Source organism: Cyphellophora europaea, assembly GCF_000365145.1.
Source record: "Cyphellophora europaea CBS 101466 unplaced genomic scaffold supercont1.5, whole genome shotgun sequence".
Taxonomy (NCBI): Eukaryota; Fungi; Ascomycota; class Eurotiomycetes; order Chaetothyriales; family Cyphellophoraceae; genus Cyphellophora; species Cyphellophora europaea.
The window spans coordinates 1,206,489-1,227,267 of record NW_008481811.1 but is presented as its reverse complement, the minus strand read 5'-3'; the positions used below and the strand labels follow the sequence as shown (position 1 = coordinate 1,227,267).

Below are 20,779 nucleotides of genomic sequence, written 5' to 3'. Positions count from 1 at the left end.
AATCGTCTATATTGGCATCAACCATCAGTCATTCTACAGGCATAACCAACCCTGTAGCCCCTAATATCTCCCGTTCACGCGGGACGACCCCCATGATCCGTAAAGTATCCCGGGAAGAGCCAATCCAGCTTCTCGAGGGCCTGCTTCCCCATGCCCTCCTTCTTCGTGCTGACGCCGAACCTGCGCTGTCCTTCCCAGGCTTTCCCCGCCCGCAAATCCCCATACTGCTCCTTCGACAGCTCATCGAGGACGGCACCTACCAGATGCTTCGCGTTCCCCAAGTTGGCCTTCATGTGGCCCATGACCATCTCGACGCTGACGTCCTCCTCGCCCTTCCAGCAATCGTAGTCGGTGCTCATGATGATCTGGCCGTACCCGATCTCGGCCTCGCGCGCCAGCTTCGCCTCGGGAAAGGTGCTCATGTTGATGACGTCGCCGCCCCACAGGCGGTACATCTTGCTCTCGGCGCGCGTGGAGAAAGTGGGGCCCTGGATCACGACCGTCGTGCCCTTGTCGTGCAGCTTGACGCCGCCTTCGAGCACGCCCGCGCACTTCAGCACGGCTTGGCGGATGCCGTCGTCGTAGGGGTCGGCCATGGGCACGTGGCAGACGAGCCCTTGCTCGAAGAAGCTGTTGGACCGGCCCCATGTGCGGTCGATAATTTGGTCGGGGACCACGAAGTCGCGGGGGCGGATCTCCTCGCGCAGGCTGCCGGCGGCGGAGAAGCTGACGATGCAGCGCACGCCGATGTGGCGGAGGGCGGCGATGTTGGCGCGGTTGGGCACGTCGGCGGGTGAGAACTCATGGTTGAGGCCGTGGCGGGAGAGGAAGGCTACGGGTAGTGTGTGACCTTCGGGCGTGGCGTGCTCGAGGACGACGATGGGGCTGGCAGGGTTGCCCCATGGAGTGGTGATGTTGAGTGAGGCGACGGCCTTGAAGCCAGGAAGGTCGTAGAATCCCGTGCCACCGATGACGGCGATGGGGACTGGTGACGAATAGCTGGAGGCTAGGTCGGCCATTCTCGCGGAATGCTCACAGATGTCTGCGCGATAGGTGCAGATTACTGGGCGAGGCGGAACGGCTTCCACTCGTTTCGGGGCCTAGACTGGCACTGAAATTTCTTCGAGCACTGGCACAAATGGATCTTGCAGTAGTTCTAGAGGACAAGTAAGTATCTTGATCGTGCTTCAGTCGCGGGTCATATCAAATGTTTAGTTGCAGTGCAAGGCGACCTGATAGACGATGGATGACAGAAAATGCATGGTGCAATCTCACCTACCAGCATCGGAGAAACATTGTTCCAGCATCTGCTGGGGAGCCTTGGCGCCCACGTGCTCTTCTCAGTCGCCTGGCACTTTCGTATGTACTGTGCTCTCGACGATCGCACTGCAGGCAAGAAGCGTGTCATTACTTTGGCGCAGCTCCGTCTCGTCAAGCCCAGGGGTTGGCAAAAGGGTCGCTTTGCACTCTCAGCTCTTCAGCTTTGGAGAGAACTCGTTCGGATGGCTTGCTCTCCGCTTCTAAACCAGCTGCTTCCAATCGCTTCTGCACCATGTCTACAACCCGGTCTGGGTTATGCTGGGCTGTAGGGGACAGGGATGTTTGGTCCAGGTACGGAAGCTCGACATCGAACGCTGACACCGCACTGACATCCATATTGCTGAAGACGAGTGGCCCTTCCATAGGAAGCTCTTTCAGGCCTATCGTGGGTTCTTTATGAAGTGACACGTGCTTCATCAGATTATTGATGTCGTAGTACACCTCGGACGGAATCTTGGCCCAAAGGCAAAACAGGCAGATGTACGGCCACGCTTGGCTATTCTCCTTGTACGCGACGTGAGATTTGGCTAGGAAGATCGCGCGGTATCGGATTCCATGTGATGTGCGGATCGTGTCATCAAGCCGTACGCCAGCTTTGTCGCGGATAGCCAGTGCTTGATATCGACAGTTGCTACTTTTGCACTGGTAGACCCAGTTATGGAAGTGCATGGAGAGGTTGACGGGTGACAGTCCATCTTTGTAGCCCTTGTCTCGAGCCTTGTATGCATACTTACAAGATCCGCTGTACTTGGCAAGTGTTGGCCCCGAGGACACGGCTGAGCTGACGGTCATCAGGGTTGAGGCGCGTGACATTTCGATAGTCCATGCTGGATTGCTCGCATCTTGCTTCGGAGCTCCCGCCGTGGAGTGGGAGCTTTCGGAGCTGATCGAGAACCGCTTCACAGGGCTGTCAGAAGACATATCCGAGGCAGTAGTGCTCCTTCGTTGGAGTGCTAGTTTTGGGCTTGCAGTCTGCGAACGCTCAAGAGCTGGCGGAGATCGAGTAGATGATGGAGGCGCCTCGGTCTTCGTTCTTGAAGTAAAAGGGTTGAGGCTGAACGCTCTGGCCTTCTTGCGCTCAGCCACCGGGAGTGGAGCAGCTTCTTTTGCGGCCCGCTGCTTGCTTGTATTGGATTGCACATCCTGAGTAGGCATTCTCGTTGGTGGAGACGTCGGCTCTTGATATGCTTTGGTGGTAGGACTTTGGGCGAGGGCTTCGGCCTGCACCTGAACGATCTCTTTGCTGGCTGCAGACATTCGCTGTTTTCGCTCCATATCTTCTTCCAGCTTTCTCTTGTAAAGCGCCTGTAGCGCCACGAGCGCATCATTGCAACCTTGATCAGACAGGTCAATACACTCGTCGAAGTCGATAACGCCGTCATCTGTTCGGGCCTCTGTCAGGCGGTTGAGAAGGGCATTCTGGATCTGAACAGTGACCTGGAGGAGGGCTACTCGTGCGGTTTCTAAGCACAAGTAAGTGAGTTGTCAGGTAGGCTAGTGGTTCGGATGCTTTTACCATCGGCTTCAAAATCAGAACCAAATCTCTGTTGGCCTTTATGCACCAGCTTCTCAATCTCCTGTCTACCACTGGCTAGCGTTTGCTCAAGTTGCTCCGATGGTGGCAGAGCGCCGTTGCTGCGATGGGCTTGTCTACGGTCCTTGATTTGTTTCACGATGCGCTGACCAGCGTCGATGGCTTGAACCAGCCCTCCAACGCAGCTAACAATTGCGAGGGCTTCGCCAACACCTGACATGATGTGGAGGTACCTGTCATTCAGCAAGGTTGTCCTGGAGTCTGCCTGGCATTAAGAAAACGCAAAAGCGATGACTAGACAGCGATGGTCCCGTGGTTTTGGGCTGTGCACCGAAGAACCCGGGGATGGGCCGCAGCCTAGGCCCCGGTCAGACCGCAACGGCTCGCATTCAGGCAACAGAAGGATCGGCAAATTAAAGGTCAGCTATCATTGGGCACAGAAGGTACTCGGCACGGGCATCGACAGGGGGCTTTCCACATGGGGGGAAGCATCCCCCGCAAACCGTGGTCAGTGAGGCGGTTTGCTGAACTTGCTGTCCTTTTCGACGCATATTATACAATGCTCGGATAGCCCTTCAAGAACTTGCTGCGAAAAGGGTTCGGACGAGGCCGTAGCTGAGAAGCCACTGGACGTGTGGCTTCTACGTGGGTCGGCAACCAGCAATCGGCGGTACTACAAATGCTCAAGTTTCCATGGTGAGTTTGCTCCAGCATTTTGCATAAGTCGAGACTAGCAGTCTCTGTGACCAACGACCCGTCAGCTGTCAGAGCCATGAACAGACCATTGTCTTGCGGTAGCTTGTCATCTGCTCAGCTTCGAGCATCACGTGCCCCGAAGAGTACGAGCCTGTGCCTTATAATGACCCTATAGCCGAGGCATAGCATTGCTGTGTCCAGATGCATCGAGGTTTGAGCCGTCTCACTACACAGTACGCATTCTCGGCACAACGACTTCTCAGAGCAGCTGGACTAGAAGCCCAGTGCGGGACAGGCAGCGGTCGAGAGAGTTGGAGAGTCGGTGAAAGCCCCGGAGTTGTCGCAGGCAGTCGAACGGTTCACCACAATTGTTGAGCGGCTTGTGTATCACACAGTGGAGGCCTGCAGTACGCCTGATATGTGAAACGACAGGCCGCAACACCAATGTTAAGAACGACAGATCAAGTGTGCACAGATCCAGGCAGCAGATATCATGAAACTGCAACCCCGGCCCTTACCTGGAGATTTTGGCGACATGATCCCTGATCTGTAACGACTGCCCGAACCAACAGGCCGTATGGACATGTTAATGAGGGACAAATGAGTTACGAGTGTGGTGTGATGCTGAACCGCACTGACCTCGCACTTGTATATAGCAGGGCCCCTGAGTTGCAAACCGGGATGTCCGTGCCTCGCTTCGGCCTGCTCCCACGTGAACTTGCTCAGCAAGACATCCTGGCAAGGATGAACTGATGCAGATAAACAAATCAGTACAATACTCCGTACTGTCTGACTCCCTTGCAGCGCCTCGAGGAGACTTCCGGAGTCCGTCTCCTTCCGGAAATGATAATCGGCTCACATGTATTCCCTAAGGAACATCAAGAAGATCCTGGTCATGGCCGATTTGCGAAGTTGGCGAGTTACGGCGCGTCGAGCATCACCGTGGTTTGTTGTGTATCTTCGTTACGAGTCGAGTAGATGCGAGATCTCGATGCGACGGCACGAGAGATGAGATGATGAAGATCACCTTTGTGGTCAACGTCGAAATAACTTGGACACGACGGTCGATGCGTCGCCAGATCTTCGATTCAGCGGAGCAGCATCGATGGCCAACCTGCTGTAAATACTCCGTGAATCCACACAGACTTACGCCTTTGAGGAAAGTTGCTATTTTTCATCACGTGCTAATGCGTCAAAACGCGTCAACGCTTGCGCTATTAGCGGCCTAGGATTCAAAATTGCGTCACTTTGTTTTGGCTCAGCGCGTCCGAGGCGTTTTCCTGTTTGCTTGGTGCTAGGCCCGACCAACTTGGCTGCCACAAGCACTATGTTTGTGATGTAATTCCAAGCTGTGCAATCGGCAAAGAACTCAACGAGATCAATGTTGATGCCGTCATTGGTCGCTGGCCGTGAGACTAGCAGATAGCCTTGCTGCAAGGCGAGACGCGTTGGAGGGGTAAATTGCCTCTCTTGGACCTGGTCACAACAACGCCTTTGTAACCGGCGCCGCGCCAATGAAACAGCCCCCGCAAGGAGTTCTCAATGTCCGATCCTTTAAGCCGCCTTTGATCATCTGCGAAGCCAGACTGTTGATGTCTTATTGGAGGACGAGCAGTCTCACCATCAGCAGCAAATCGGGCTTCCGAGAACCACGAGGGCGGATGATGTGAGCCTCAAAGCTGTCGAGGAGACTGCGCTCAAGGTAGCAGTCGGGATGTCCGGCAATAGCAGGCTCCGCCCTCAGCTGAAGATCAACGTCGGTTACGTCGCACTATCAAGACACATCCTGGTAGAAGCACGTTCGCCGGTTGGGTGTAGGAGTTCGACACTTCGGACAATTCTTCATATCCCAGTAGAGGCGTGAAACACTTAGGCGTTCGACAAAGAAGTACCACCTTTATAAGCGACTCAATAAGCCCTCTACATAGGCGAATATGTTGGTCAACAACTCGATGGACGAGCCCCTAGTGGGTAGGTTACACAACGAACGTGAGCAATGTACGAGCTCGTGTGCCCTCGTCTACGAAGATAATTTTGGTACCTTCAAGTGTCTCCATGATTGCTATCGAGCTTGTAGAAGCCCACTGACGCAAAAGTCCGATTCTTCGAAGCCACAAGGAATGAAGGCTGACAATTCAGGGTCTGAATACGGCTTCTAGACGGCGTCGAATCGGCGGCTCCTCGTATGTGCCATTTTTGCACAGCTCATTCTTGAGCAACAATGAATTGATGTCCGAGCTCTCGGCGCGGGCACGAGTCGTCCCCACATCACGTAAGGGAATTTTTCATGGTGACAACGAGAGGACGGAGACATAGCATGTCGATTATGGTGCGAGGCTGCCAGGGCAACACTGTGGAGGTAGCCCACGAGGGCCCGCGGCTTGTGGCGGGCCCCGCTGAGTTGCTGACAGTCTTGACGCCGGCGTTATCGCGTATTGAAACTCAAATGGATCGGCGGATCCGTTGGCTCACTTGACGAACCTCTCGCCGGTTAAGACCAGGTTCTGTATTGTGGGGAGGAAATTGAGGTACCAGAGCTTTGCACGAAGCGATGTCTGAGGTTTGCGGAGTTGTACATGCGTAGAGCCGAAAAATCAAGGTTGAGACCAGAGTGCGGAGTCCAGCATGTGCCAACAACGCGATGCATCATGGCTCCGGTACTGGTGCAGCAGCGCTTCTGGTTCTGACAGCGAATGGCCAGGTTTAGAGGTCCATCGGACAACCAGATCGAAGATTTCAGGTACCCGTAGCAGCCAAATACCCACGCCACCGATGCTGTGTGGCCCGGGTGGGGGGCTTGTTCTGGCCGTTCAGCAGGTGGGCGGCTAAGTTTGATAAGCTGCTGCAGCTTTGACAAGCTGGGATCGCCTGGGCGCTGCCAACGCCCGGGCAACCACTGCCACCGTCTACCGCGTACCCTGGTCAACGTCTCATAAGGACTTCCCTTTCCTCTTCTCTTCAGCCTCTCGTCTCCATGCAGGTGAAGGTCCATCTCATCCTTGCTTCCTCAGCTCAGTCGTGAGCTTGTGTCTATTGTCAGTGGCTTCCACCCACCATTGGCACCTCCATTGCCTCCTTGCCCTCTCACAGCATTCCTCCCAACTCATTGTCTCTAAGACCCATCACCATCTGTGAGGCGTCAAGAACGAGACATTAGGCAATGAGAGTTTGACACAAGTACTCCTCTCCTCATCACGACAAGACAATCCGCTGGGACGACTATCCTTAACGACCTCCCGTTGAGCAATTCCTCCTGGCCCACGGGCGTATACCAGAAGATCCATTGACTTGGATCTTTGCACCGGGCAGCACCGCTTCGGCTCGCTGTTCAAACAAGGATCAATCCGGAGCTTGTTGCTCTGGTTCAAACACACACAAGATGATGGAAACCTCTTCGCCGCTGGGTGCTATGCACCAGCTGCACAACCTCCACTATGGCTGCAAAATAGAGGGCCCGGGTGCTTTCGTCTCGAGGTTGCATTCCACCTCGACCTTTGGTCCCGAAGCCTTCAATTTCCGAGATCTAGCCATGAAGAGATCGACCAATATGGACTACTTCAACATGCCTAAGCCTGTACGAGGTTCTTCACCCACAGCCAGCCTTGCTGCCGATCTTTCGCAGAACATGCACATCGACCAGAGGTATGCTGTGTGGGATAATGACCTTACGTACATCATGACTGATCTGATCTAGTCCGGACGTCCCTCCGACTCCACGTCGTGCATTGTTCGCCGGCAACATCTTTCAAGCTCGCGATAAGTGTAAGCAGATCAGTTCCAGATCCTGACGCGTTACTAAACCTGCCAGGTTTCGCCACGACCCCTCCTGTCGCCTCTTCACCCGGCATTGTTGATGGTATGGACATGGACATGTCTCCTCTACCCCACAAGGTCCCGTACGGAACATTAGACATCCAGTTGCAGTTGCAATCACCTACGCCGGATGAAAGCCCGACCGAGTCATCGATGCTCTCTCCACCCACATCGGCGCCTCTGTCATCGGAGCTTCTCTCCCCTTTGATGATGGAGAAGAAGAAGCCGACGCCCCGCCGGCCATCATTGACACGTACGAAGGGCCTGAGTACTGGATCCATTCCCCAGGCGCCTAACCCAGAGTGCCAGCTGCCGCCCTTCAGATTTGGCAACTACCAAGCAACAAAGTCCAGCTTAACCTTGGAGCAGATCTGGGAGTCCTCGCCTCCACAAAAGCCTTCTCCAGTCCAGTCTCTGATGCGTCCGCGACAGTCCTTCCTCGGAGCTCGTGGCGGCGGCTCACCTCTCGCCGCTCATACGCGAAAGGTCTCGACATCTAATCCTATCCAGAGACCTCGAAAGCTCACTCGACGCTCATTGAGCATGTTCGAGAATCCAGGTGATGTCATGAAGCAAGACCAAGAGACTGAGCCATCACTACCACCTATTGTGGACATTGAGTCGCAACATCACGTTCTGCAGCTACCACATTTCCAATCTGACCAAGCTGGTGATCTTCCCCGGATAACCAAAGACACCATGATAGACGTGTTGGACGGTCGCTACAACCACATGTACGAGAAGCGGGTGATCATAGATTGTCGTTTCGAGTACGAGTACCATGGAGGCCATATCGATGGTGCCGTCAACTTCAACGATCGAGAAAAGCTGGCCACCCAACTCCTTGACGTGGAGCCTACTTCCAATGCCTTGCTCATCTTCCATTGCGAGTACTCAGCTCATCGTGCTCCTCTCACTGCCAAGTTCATTCGGAATAGAGATCGTACAGTCAACGCTGATCGCTATCCAGCTTTGACATATCCTGAAGTCTATATCCTTGACGGAGGCTACAGCTCTTTTTTCAAAGATCATCAGTCACGATGTTTCCCTCAGAACTACGTTGAGATGGATGCAAAGGAGCATGAGCTGGCTTGCGAGCGGGGTTTGGGCAAGGTCAAGCAGCGAGCTAAGCTGATGCGCGCTCAGACTTTTGCATTTGGCCAACATTCACCGTCAGTCGACTCAAGTCCCACGGCTATGGGTCGCAGTCGCATTGACTCAGACGATATGGACATAAGTCTCGACTACACCCCGGCACCAGCAGGTCGCCCTACACTTGATCATCTGCGCCGTGGTGGCACTTTACGACAGGCCTCCTACTAGCAGGCCGCTTGGGACGGATCTGCAAGCAGTTTGGAGATGATAACCTTTGCCGTCAGCCTCACCCTGCTACATTGATCGGTGGTCTTGCGCTGGACATATTACTACGCTACATTGTTCACCTTCACACCTCCGTTATCCTGCACATACACGCGAGATCTTCGGCCATGGCATTGGGATTTCATTCTTCCCCGAGAGCATTGCTCACCTCTTACTTTGATTATATTAGCTTTTTCAGCGTTGGAGCACGGCGTCATTACTGGATCGATTTGATGACTTGCCGGCTTATTGACCATCGGAGGGATGTTGTGGCATCGCATTCCCCAACGACCTCACATTACCTATTATTTCCTTTTTGAAACAAACTACAGAAGGCAGTGCCACAGTGCACGTTGCCTTAGGCATTCACCTCGGGTACAGACCGATACCAAAACACCAACTGCCACCGAATATCTCACTCGGGATCCAACCATACCGAATGATCTACTACGATCAGTCACTGCGGTGCGCACAACCAGCTGTCAATAGAACCTCTTTCGCTTTCGTGTACACACAACAAATTGGGAGCCATTTCGACAGGGTCACCCCACAGGAATTATTACCTTTGATCACCACCTAGGAGTGCCCTTACATTCTCTGCAGCAGAAGCACATGGCACTCCTTATCAGTATCATTGGAGCAACCATATCAACACGTGCCAGAAGGACAGGCCGTAACTTTTGTACATGGAGCAAGCAGACACCTGTTACTGGCGCAGGTTTTGCTTGAAGTGGCGACTTGACCTACACCGGCAGCGACAGGTACGCTGCGCTCATGTTGCTGGCATCTACAGTAGCACTGCATTATCGGAGCGGTAGAGCATTGGCGCAGGGTGTTTCGCACAGAAACCCTCATTGGGCTCTGCACATTTGTGGTTGTAAATGGCAGCGAAGTATGAGAAATGGTCTTGACTTCCGACCCACCCAGTCCAAAAGAGAGACTCGGGTTGGCATCATAGCTTAGAAGCATGAAACATGCGAGCGAGACTTGCATGAATGATAGACCTTGAAAATTCACCCCGTGTGTCTCTGTGCTTTCTTCTCCCTTGTCCTTGGCCCCGCGCATCCTTTCATCGCCGTGATGCGGGTTGTGGCGCTGGCCACTTCTCGGGCACCCGCCGCAGAAGAGTCAAATGGGTTTGACATGGAGGCACCGACCGTGACAACAGTGAGTTAATCTAACGGACTGACTCCTCGGGTTTGCGTGTGTTAGTGAGTGAAGTCCATTTTTTTGGCGGATATAATTGCGGGTGCACGCTGGCAAGATTTGTGACCACAAAAGTTACTGATAATCTGTCCCACAACATGGGCAGTGATCTGTTTGTTCTATTGTCATCTATGATGCATCTCCTGAGGACCTCCTCTCATACTAATACTACTACTAACTCTATCTTTATCTAATATCTAATATACAAGGCCTCAGCAAGGACCCGTCCATCTAGGCCCACCACGCTCATGGTCCGCGCCGACGGCATTGACGCCGGCTCAAAGTGTAAGTGCCAGCTGCGAGCTCACACTAGCGTCCATGGCTCGGCACAGCACTCTGAAATCCTTGCTTTTGTACTGCTGGATACACCACTGCTCGAGAACCTGCTTGCGCGCCACGCTTGACAGGCTGGCGAAGCCGGCGAGTTTCTTGTCTGCATTAGCGAACTGCGGGTAGCTGTCTAGGACACTGCTGAAGTCTTCAAGGACCTCCTCGTAGGTCGCTTCGACTTCGACTTGGGCTTGTGACCGAGACGGCGCCGGTGCAGGTTGTGGCGATTTGTCGATTACGACATTGGCTGTTGGCGAACGGGGCGTGGCGGGGTGAATGAGCTGCTCCGCTGGCGTGCAAGGAAAGGCACCGACTGGCTTTTGGTCGTCGGGATTGTCCTCGGCTCTGGCTCGATTTGCCTCTGTGTTGTCAGGCCTTGTCGCCTTCCCTGCGACGCTCATGCTTCGCGTTACACGAGTGGTATCTGGTTGCTCAGACATCTCGCGCTTCCTGGCGGGGGGCTTCCTTGCGGTCCGCTTCTTCGTGGTTGCTGCACGGCCGAGTAGCGCTTGTGTGTCAATATCGTTGTCAACAACTTCCGTCGCAGCCTTTTGCTTCTTGGGCTCAAACACTTCCTCGATGCTTGGTAGGGGAGGCGACTGTTGTTTGTGGTTACAGCGGGTTCTGGAGCCTCTGCTTCTGATACAATGTCAGCCTACTTTTGATGCGCTGAGAGAGGTCTTGATAACACCTTTCTGGTTCCAGGAAGGTGCAATGTAGAGTTGAGATTATCCATTAGTCCGGAGAGGCGTTACTCACTTGCACGCATCACATTTACCTGCAGGTTTTGGAGCTGCTGCCTTTTTGGTAGGCTCTTTGGTTTGAGTCTTAGATGGCTGACTTCTCGAAGCTGCTTTTGATCTAGTGACTCTGGTTTTCTTGGCTGGAGGCTGACACTCAAGCTCCTGAGAATTGGGGATGATGGTGTCGAAATTAGGAGCAGTGCCCTTCATCATCTCAACTGCACTAATCTGACCTGTTTGGTCCCTTGCAGATGGGTCCATGCTATTCACAGGCTCCAAGCCGGCCCTTGCACCTGTATTGTGTTGTTTGAAAGGTAGTTCGCGTTTAGGAGGGAGCAGCTGACTCAAATGCTGTGAGACTTGAGCGGGCGCCGTCGACGGTCTCGGTGTGTACAGATCTATTGCTGCTGGGCGACTAACAAGTGTTTGAATCGTAGGTTCCGCCTGTGGCTCACCAGTGCCTGCTTCCGGAAACCTTGAGACGTTTTGGTTAGCTGCACTCTGGAGGACGGTGTGTCCGGTGTCAGCTTGTGCAGAGGGAGGAATTTGGCTGCGAAGTGCGTTATCTCGTGGCTGAGCGTACTGGGTATCTCGTCCGACGGTCTGATAATGGTCACAAGGCGGCGGAGGTTGCATCAGGCTAATATTTGAATACCTGGACTCGATTTCTCCGGGAGCTGGGCCAGATGCCGCAGCTTGCATCACTCCGGCAGCAGTAGTAGGACACTGCGGCAGTTGATTGGGTGGCTGTGTGAACGTTTGCTGCGCGGTCTGAGGACGGATGGTTGGAAATGTTCCAGCCTCGAGCATATGAACGCCGTTATTGGCCAACTGCTTGAGAGCTTCGTAGAAATCTGCATCGCACGTGAAACGAATCTGGAATCTTTTGACCTGAACTGAGTGTGAGTAATGAATGCTTCTAGCGTTAAAAGGCATCACCTGTCCCCCAGCCATAGGGTACTTGACCGCAATAACAGGAACCTTCTTGATCACGGCCACATTGTGATCTCGATTGTGATCCGAAGCATCTTTGGCCGTATCGATTGCGCGGCGGGATTCTGAAGCTAAGGTCTCGAGGTCGAGGTCTTCCTAGATGGTGGTCAGATTGCGTCGGTCAATCGCACGTCCATGATGCATCAAACCATGATGTTCGGGTCGTGCAAGATCTTGAATCTTTTCGAGTCGGTGGTCTTGCCATCGGCATTGATTGTTCTGACGGTCTCGAACATGGCGAAGAGATCGCCATGGCTGACCATATGATTCCATGGAAGCGGCCCCACGCTGTTTCGGGGTACTGTAGCATGAGAAAACTTATGCAATGGCAAGCAGACGGGCGTAGGTGGGGTAGAAGCTATAGCGGTTTTTCGAATGGACACGGGCATAGTTGCTAGATGATAATAAAGACACAGATTGGAACATAAGGAATAATAAGGCTCAGAAAGAACCGTGATCGAACTCAACGAGATTCAACGAGGAGATTATTGGTGGGAGAGCTCATCTAAATGCCCTTTCATAGAACCACAAAGACTCAGAGACTCACAGCATACGTCGGAGAAAACATGATGGATGATAGCAAGTGCAGAAATGGATCGAAGATACATTCAGGTTTCGAGGAGGGCAGAAATGGGTGTGACTTTGGAGACGTTGTAGGATGAGCATGGAGCAGTGTAGAAAGCTTGGTACGCCAAGGCATTAGCGCCGGGTCCAGCCGAGCGAAGGGCGAGATTTGCCGCAAGCTGCAGGCGCAACCGGGGACATGCGCGGAGCCCAAAAGTCGCGATCAACTGCGTCGCGACTTCCAGAGGACACTCGCATCTACTGCTCTTGCTGCAGCCTTACCCTTCTCTGCTGCCTGTTTGCCTACAATTTTACTGGACCCTCAGTACGTCTTGGACAGTGCTATGCAGCCTTGGGCACGAAGAACAGCACAAAAATCACGATTGCGCCTCCCCAATATCGGTAGGGCGTCGCTCTGCTGTTAATAATCCAAATGGCGACTATGGGCCAGAACAAGATCATCGAGAACGAGGAAGAGTTCCTAGATGATGTCGCTGCGTTCCACGAGCAACGAGGGTATGTTGCTATCCCATCACGATGCGCTTGATCCTAATCATCGGCAGAACCAATTTCGAGAGAGATGCAAAGATATCGGGCAAATCAATATCCCTGCACCAGCTTTATCATATAGTCATGGAAAGAGGTGGCTATGACAAGGTCTCCGATGAGCGTATGGCATGGCGGCAGCTCGTCAAACCTTTGGGACTCGGCCACCAACATGAAGGCGCCATGACATTCCAGATCAAAAGCATGTACTACCGCAATCTGGCGTAAGCAATCCCTATGCATTGTGCAACTGCAGATTCTGACCTCCAAAAGCGCATATGAGATTGCAAAGTACTGGGGAGAGAAACCTCCCCCGAAGGAGATCCTCGAGAATCTGACAGCAAAGGGCGGCAACCTGCGCACACGCACCCTCGAGAACTATCCCATTCCTGGTGCACGAGAAACCATGGCCCTGGGCGACGGCAGTGAATCTGTCGACGACGAGCAGCGAACGCCTCGACCGGAGCGGATGGAGACAGAAGAGCCAGGCAGTGGTAGTCGATACCCTTCCAGAAATCTGCGTCAGGATCCCAAGCGGACACAGCTTTTCCAGCCAGACACGTCTGCGAGTCGTGCCAGGGCCGCGCGCTCCACTAATTCTCCCCAGCCCATGCCTCCTCAGCACAACTATTCGAGTGCCTCATCAGATCCTCGGAGTTCCTCATTTAACATTCAGAATTATGAACCACGACAGCCAATGCCACTGACTTTGCGGCCGGTCACTACCCCCGGAAGCAATCCTGCCCTGTTCTACCAACAGAAAGCCCTGGCAAAGGCTCAGTCCTTGCCGCGACCAAAACCAGATCCTCAACAATTCTTTCGCCATATGATTCCTTCCATGGGCGGGCCTAATATCTACCTGCGATGTTTGTATGGGTTGCGATCAGGCATTCCCGAAGAACAACACTTTGCGCTTCATCATTTGGTCAAAGTTTCATTCGAGCGCGGTGACAAATACAAGTTCGAAGGCTTCCCGCTGCTTGCCGAATCATTACTCGAAAAAGTTATGGAGATCATGCCGCTGGTCTACGGCGTGACGTGGGAGGTGTCCTACAACGAGCCCGAAGGCACTGCCCCTGAGGGCACTTTGAACGCCGCGTTCGGTACCCCTGACCTCGCCAATCGGTTGAATAGCCTGAAGTCAAGGTTCGAGGCTGAAGACGATTCGTCGGATGACTCCTATGACCGTCTGGAAAAGCTAAACGAGGCTGCCCTGGTTCTCCGCAACATGGTGACACTGGACGAGAACGCTAAGTTTCTTGCGCCTTTCTGGCTGTTCCGAGACTTCCTCACGATCGCCATCAGCCTGCCACAACAGCCAAGACTCGCAGAGTTTCGTCGTTACGCTCTCGAGATGGCAGGATGGACTACTCGATATTGGGAGATGCAACCGAAGGACCCGTTATATCTCTCGCTACTAGAGTACCTGGCCTCACCTGACCGAGCGATGCTGCTGACATCGCTACAAGCGATTATTCGAATTGGTATTGAGCTTGAGCCAGTTTTCCGACTTACGGATGTTCCTCTATCGGCAATACAGCGATTAGTGGCACTAGTACTACTCGAAGCTGACGACGAGCTTGTCGAGCCTGCGCTGGACTTCCTGTACGAATACAGCGCCATCTACGAGAACAATCATGAACTCCTGGCGGCTAGTCCAAGGCTGTACGCGAATCTTATCCCACGCCTGGTAGCGCTTCTGAATCACAACCCTACAACCACCAAAGAACAGATATTGAGCAGGCCAAAGGCACAGCGTAATCCTGTTCCAGCCACGATACCACAAGTACCCGCGGACTTACATGCGCAGCTTCTGCAGTTGCAGGAACCAGCCCGGTCGTCACGCTGGTTGAAATCTTGTTTTGAGGAATCCAGGGAGGATGACATAACCCAGATCGCCATTTGGCAAGCCTACCAGAGTCGTTTCGCCCACAATGGCGCTATGCCTGCAGCCGAGTTCATCAAAAATGTCTCGACGACATTCAGCAACGCACAGGCTCAGGTGATTAATGGACCCCAACCGCGTTTCATCATCAAGGGCATCCGGCCACGACGAATCTTGGTAGATCTTCAGGGTCAACCCTATTTTAAGTGCTGCTGGGAGAACGAAAAGGTCGACCCCTCCGATGCTGCAAGGCCTCATGCACAGAAGCACGTTTGCAACGTGTGGCAAGCTAGTCGCAAGGGATTATGGGCTCATATGCTTAATGACCATCTGGCTGTGCCTCGGAACGAGGATGGAACGTACGACAACAACGCAACGGCTGAGTTCCATTGTAGGTGGCAAGGCTGCTTGCGGTCCTCGCCTTTTACAAAGGCAAGTGACATCGGCGCACACCTAAGGGCACATATTCCAGAGACAGCCCAAGCCATGGAGAAGCTCATCTACGATCTTGCCGGGATGGGACCTGAAAAAGAACCCGAAGTGACGGAACACACCTCTTACTATACGCAAATTGATGAATACGGCACTCCAGCAGGCATTTCGTTCATGAGCGTCATGATATTACGCAACCTCGCGCGGTTTGCTAACAAGCATGGCGCCGAGTATCATCAGAACGGTTCAACGCTCATGGATAGACTATTCGGAGGTGTGAACCGAGACCTGTGGCATGCGTTCAACCTTAACAGAACGCTTCGGCCATGGGTTGGTCAGTTGCTGGCCCTGGTCGAGAAGGGAGAACAGCAGGAGCCTAGAGGGGTGAAGAGGGATCATGAGGGCGAAGATGATTAGGTTTGTTCGCCTAACCTCTGAAGTTCGTGGAACAGCGCGGCGTTTTTGGCTTGAGGGACCTGTCTGAGCGAGTCCGGATGAATAGGAACGATTCAGGAAGAACATTGCACAGGCAATGGTACCGAGGGTAAGGGGTCTGTACGAACACAACGAATTTTAAGTGGTACGCTGCGCGAGGCTCACAATCATGCCATCTAGCTAAGATCAGAGTGTTGCGTCAGCATTGATAGAAGCTACTCTTGTTGCATCCCGACTTCCCTCAATTCTTCCAGATTCGCGTCATGCGACCTCACGGCTGGCTAGGTAGGAAAGATTCCTCCAGCCTGTCCACTTTGCAACTATACGCAGCCTCGAATTACTGCTCCGCCAGCCAAACTTCTACACTGCAACAGCACTGCCTCGGCCTCGCGTGCAGCTGGTATTCTCGCCACCACAGCAAACACAGCAGGGAGGGAGGTTCAATCTCCTCTTCCTCTATCCTCTGTCGCTCGCGGAGGATTCAAAGCAAACCACGCGTAGACGCAAGGCAAGCCCGCGCCAGCCTCAAAGGAAGACAAAGTCGCAACCTAAATATAGTTATACGTACCCATCAGTACCTGCAGGACCTCTCCCTCTCCTGTCGCATACCCGTTTCCCTTACTCATTAGTCTTTTAGTCCCAGCCAATAGCCAATAGGAGAATGTGAATGTTCCTTGTTCCGGCTGCGCCTACCGCTTTGGGTGGGTCTTCGCGAAGCTGAGCTCGTATCATGGCATTCAGCTGGGAGGGTCTGGAGGGGTGCTTTTGGCTTTTGGTTTCGATTTGAGCGTGGCTTGGGGGTGGGCAGGGCAGGGGCAAGGGTAATCGGAGGTGGAGGTCGGAGGTCCCTGAGAGAGAGTATATATCTACTACACCGAGAACTGCTCCCATGGTAGAGTGGGCGTTGGCCTGTCAGACAAGGACTTACCTATTACGACAGAGGAACGGAGGGAAGACTGTGTGCGTTCCACCGCATATAGTATACACGTACGACCACAAGCCAGCCTATCCATCTATCGGAATCAGAGACCGGGATGAGGACGGAGCTGCCACGATAGCCTCACTACCAGCAATAGCAGAGACCCCACACGCCCAACCCCGATCGCTCGCAGCATCCTCCGCAGTAATGGCAACGACGACGACGACCACCGCTGCCGCCTCCACCACCACCACCACCATCACCCCCCAAACCCCCACTCGCATCGCAATAATCGGCGCCGGCCTCGCCGGCCTCTCCCTGGCCCTCTTCCTGCACCGCCTCCCGCACACCACCGTTACAATCCTCGAAGCCCGGCCTTCCACCGCCCCCGACGGCGGCTACCTGGCCCTCGCCCCCAACGCGCTGCACGTCCTCGACCAACTCGGCCTGTACGAGACCCTGCTGCCGCACGGCTGCGCGTACGAGGAGCTCACGATGTACAGCGCGCGCACGCTGGCGCCGCTGGCGGGGGTGCTGAATGGGAGTTATGCACTGTATGGGTACCCGGCGTTGAGGATTGAGAGGCATGTGGTGAGGAGGACGTTGGTGCAGGCTGTGCAGGGAGTGGGGATTAAGGTGGGATTTGGGGTCAAGGTCGTGGGGGTGAGGGAGGAGGGGAGGGCTGTGAAGGTTGTTGTCCTGGCGGCGGGAGAGAACAAGGAGCAGGAGCAGGAGTTTGACGTTGTGGTCGGCGCGGATGGGATTCACAGTCGTGTCAGGCGGCTCATCAGCAGTGTGGAGCCGACGTTTAGTGGCATGGGTGGTGTTGGTGGCGGTAGGCTGCGGCGCAGTCAAATCGGAGATGATCTGCGTCTGCCGTGTCTGCTGATGGGCAAGGCCAACAGTTTCATGATGATGCCGACCGCGGCGGATGGGCAGACGGTCTCGTGCTTCGCGACCGTGGAAATGGAGGCGCGGAGCCGCGAGGGGTGGGCGCAGGCTGGCGAGGACAAGGCGGGCTTGAAGAAAATGCTCGTCGACAGACACTGCGGTGAGGGCAGCGAGTGGCCCGACGTCGTGCAGCAGGCCTGTCGCGAGAGCGAGGCCGAGAGCCTGACCATCTGGCCCTTCTTCAACGCGCCAGTCCTGGAGTCATGGACCACAAAGTCGTCGCGAGTGATTCTCGTGGGCGACGCTGCGCATGCGATGCCCCCTACCGGCGGGCAAGGAGCGGGCCAGGCCTTCGAGGATGTTGCGTCGCTGGCTACGGTGTTTGCCACGTGCAGCGCGGATGGCGACTCCTTTGACGAAGGTGTCCGGGCGTGGCAGACCCGGCGGCAGGAGCGGGTGCGGAAGATCAAGGCGTTTACGTCCACCAATGCGGACATGCGAAGGGCGTCGCCGTCGAGCTTTCAGCAGATCTTGAGGGAGTGGCTGGTCTGGGCGGTTCTGCTGTGGAAGGGAAAAGATGCTGGACTTGGCTGGATCTATTCGCATCGGGAGGAAGGGCCGAAGGTGGCGGAGGATTGATGCTCGAATACAGATCGAGGGCGTGGTCTTCAGCGGCCGTCTAGTGTATTGTACATTCTATAGATAGGTATCTCAATAGTTTCGGTATACATATAGTCAGCTCTATGCACCCGGTCGAGAAGCTCAAACGCTCAAACGCTCAAAGTTTATACACGATGATATCACAGTAGATAAGCAAGCAGACCCAAAAACACCCCCGTCACCTGTAGTCAGAGGAGCGACGGCCATTCTTGAAAGTCAAGTCTCTGAACATCTCTCGTGCCGCATCTCCCGACGACTGACGACTCCGACCTGACGACCTCGACGCGGACGAAACATGAGACCGGCCGGAGCCATGGCTGCCATGTGATGAGCGACCACTGCCGTTTGATAGCTCTGTTTGTGAGTATGATGGTGGAGGTGGCTGCAGGTATCGGTCTTCGTATGGGTCGAGACTGTTTGGTCGCCGCTTATGTGGTCGCTCCTGGCGACCTTCCTGTAGCGTGCGCGCCATGTTTGCCGCGACCGTGATTGTGCTGGAATCGTCCTCATCCCGATAACTGTGCTTAGACTGATACTTGGGCTTGTATTGTAGGAGGTGCACGGTGCTTGGGTCGCATCCGATGGCAGCCATGTCATCGCGCGTTGCTTTGCGTTGCTCAATGCTGGGAATCATCTGAGAGAGCTTGCCAACGAAGTACCCCAATTCGGTAATGAGGTGATTGAAGTCTTCTTTGTCATGAATGGTGAACATGAATTTCCTGCGGAGGCCGATTTTGTCTCCGCCAGCAGTATATCCCCAGTCGCATTTCTCGTCGTCTCGGCCGGCTGGCAGGTACTTCCGCTGTAGATTTGCAGCTTCCACTTGCAGCTCCGATATCTCTTTGAGGATCCTGTGGATGACGATGTCCGTCTTTGGATTGAAGAGTCTCCCATCGATGCGCTGGCGCTTGAGCAGTCCGCATTGGTGAGCCCATTGCACGAAGAGCTCGTTCTCGATGTCCAGCTTAGTGAATAGCAGTTCCATCTCCCGTGAGAAGGCCTTCATCGACCGAATAATCTGAAAGCCTTGGATACATGTTGACACCAAGCCTGCAAGGCCGATAATACCAACGGAGAATCCGACAGGGTCCATGGTATGTCGCGCCCGTGTGAAGTTTTGAACAGTTTGATCAAGAGTTGTGTGCAAGGACAAGGACGAATGTTCGCTTGACGTGGTTATATTCGCCAGAAGGCCGGGAGGGAGAACGTCCCACCGGCCATGGTACTTATACTAGGAGGCATACCAGGTTCACTGTACCAAGTAGGCTGAGTCTGAGCTGCGGCCGACGCGGCCTTTTGACGATAAACGCTCCAAAGGACAGAAAGCACCACACCCAGGAAACTTTTTGGGTGCAAAGGACGGTCAGGAGGTGCGATTCCGTCGGAAAGACCAGGAGGGGACTTCATCAGTAGTGCCTGGGCAGTGAGTCGAAATCTGGCTGCGGATTGTCAATCATAGTCTCAAGGGAGCGAAGGTACAACAGAGCGGCATGCTGCGCTGCCTCGTCCAGATTGCCGGATTCTGAATCTTTCGATTATGTTGCGTCACGGTTTGGCTTGATGCATGGCGGCAGGGCAAAGACCCCGTGGTGTGCGGGACAGGCAGGGAGACCATTGGTTCCGAAGCGAACCAGGAGTTTGGTCAGCGTGGGATGGGTACTTCCCAATTCCCGGGCCTTGCCAAGGATTCAGATCCGCCAAGGTGTGGTTGCCTTGTTGGTCGCCTCGGCGAACCGGGCAGACTGGCCTCAACGGATATTGGCGGCTGGCCCGGACAAGGAAGGAGCGGCTCTTGAGATGACGTGCAGCAGATCACGACACCGGTCAGAGCGCGTGGGGTGGTTCTTCGCCGTCTCAAGCGAGCATGTGATGTCTTTGTAGATAACTGAAGATCGTCCTGAGGGGGAGGGTGACGTAGCGTCAAGACGGCCCTGCCAAAGGTCCCGAAATTCTTACCTGAGGGTCCTTTGGCTGGAAGTAGCACTCTTAGAGTCACCACATCGGACAGCAGGATTCTCTCTTGTAGGTATCATATCGACGAAATGATGAGTTGCAACGAACTGTGAATCCTAACGGACCACGACCCTGGGGGCGTCCAACAGGAGATTCAGGTTGACACACAGCCCTAACCCTAACCACCAACTTCTCGATGCCTACTTACTAGTATATTATGTCAAAATGTTCGGCTAAGCAGTGTGGCCCAGGGGACGACACAATTGACGGGAGGGCTCCCGTAGTCACAGCGCCTATGCATCCAAGCGTCTACTGTAAGTTCAGGAAGCCCTCGCATCAATCTTGTCTACCCCTGGTGGTACTTTTGTTTGACAGGTGTATGCCCAGAAGCGAGACCAATACCTACATTGTATCACGTCTGAATCTCCTAGCCATGGACAACGGCGCGCAGAAACTCACAAGCTTCTCACCCAAGTATCCCTAGCCCTAGATGGCAACCT

At 54.2% G+C, this 20,779-nt stretch overlaps 7 protein-coding genes across 7 annotated transcripts; 3 read left to right on the top strand and 4 right to left on the bottom strand.

Annotated features, from left to right (window-relative positions):
• Positions 1 to 74: 74 nt before the first annotated feature.
• HMPREF1541_05737 (methylthioadenosine phosphorylase) lies at positions 75 to 1,019 on the bottom strand (the record flags this gene model as incomplete). The annotated part of the gene is made up of 1 exon (XM_008720074.1): positions 75 to 1,019. The coding sequence occupies one exon, from the start codon at positions 1,017 to 1,019 to the stop codon at positions 75 to 77; it is 945 nt and encodes a 314-aa protein (XP_008718296.1).
• Positions 1,020 to 1,431: 412 nt separating this feature from the next.
• HMPREF1541_05736 (uncharacterized protein) lies at positions 1,432 to 3,074 on the bottom strand (the record flags this gene model as incomplete). The annotated part of the gene is made up of 2 exons (XM_008720073.1): positions 1,432 to 2,783; positions 2,837 to 3,074. 2 exons carry the CDS (start codon positions 3,072 to 3,074, stop codon positions 1,432 to 1,434), a joined length of 1,590 nt encoding a protein of 529 aa, XP_008718295.1.
• Positions 3,075 to 6,929: 3,855 nt separating this feature from the next.
• HMPREF1541_05735 (uncharacterized protein) lies at positions 6,930 to 8,686 on the top strand (the record flags this gene model as incomplete). Its single annotated transcript, XM_008720072.1, has 3 exons — positions 6,930 to 7,192; positions 7,245 to 7,312; positions 7,359 to 8,686. 3 exons carry the CDS (start codon positions 6,930 to 6,932, stop codon positions 8,684 to 8,686), a joined length of 1,659 nt encoding a protein of 552 aa, XP_008718294.1.
• A 1,520-nt stretch (positions 8,687 to 10,206) lies between these two features.
• HMPREF1541_05734 (uncharacterized protein) lies at positions 10,207 to 12,230 on the bottom strand (the record flags this gene model as incomplete). Its single annotated transcript, XM_008720071.1, has 4 exons — positions 10,207 to 10,897; positions 11,018 to 11,892; positions 11,941 to 12,090; positions 12,144 to 12,230. 4 exons carry the CDS (start codon positions 12,228 to 12,230, stop codon positions 10,207 to 10,209), a joined length of 1,803 nt encoding a protein of 600 aa, XP_008718293.1.
• A 770-nt stretch (positions 12,231 to 13,000) lies between these two features.
• HMPREF1541_05733 (uncharacterized protein) lies at positions 13,001 to 15,838 on the top strand (the record flags this gene model as incomplete). Its single annotated transcript, XM_008720070.1, has 3 exons — positions 13,001 to 13,074; positions 13,122 to 13,328; positions 13,378 to 15,838. 3 exons carry the CDS (start codon positions 13,001 to 13,003, stop codon positions 15,836 to 15,838), a joined length of 2,742 nt encoding a protein of 913 aa, XP_008718292.1.
• A 1,144-nt stretch (positions 15,839 to 16,982) lies between these two features.
• HMPREF1541_05732 (uncharacterized protein) lies at positions 16,983 to 18,305 on the top strand (the record flags this gene model as incomplete). The annotated part of the gene is made up of 1 exon (XM_008720069.1): positions 16,983 to 18,305. The coding sequence occupies one exon, from the start codon at positions 16,983 to 16,985 to the stop codon at positions 18,303 to 18,305; it is 1,323 nt and encodes a 440-aa protein (XP_008718291.1).
• A 199-nt stretch (positions 18,306 to 18,504) lies between these two features.
• On the bottom strand, positions 18,505 to 19,419 carry HMPREF1541_05731 (uncharacterized protein; the record flags this gene model as incomplete). The annotated part of the gene is made up of 1 exon (XM_008720068.1): positions 18,505 to 19,419. One exon carries the CDS (start codon positions 19,417 to 19,419, stop codon positions 18,505 to 18,507), a length of 915 nt encoding a protein of 304 aa, XP_008718290.1.
• Between the last annotated feature and the right edge of the window lie 1,360 nt (positions 19,420 to 20,779).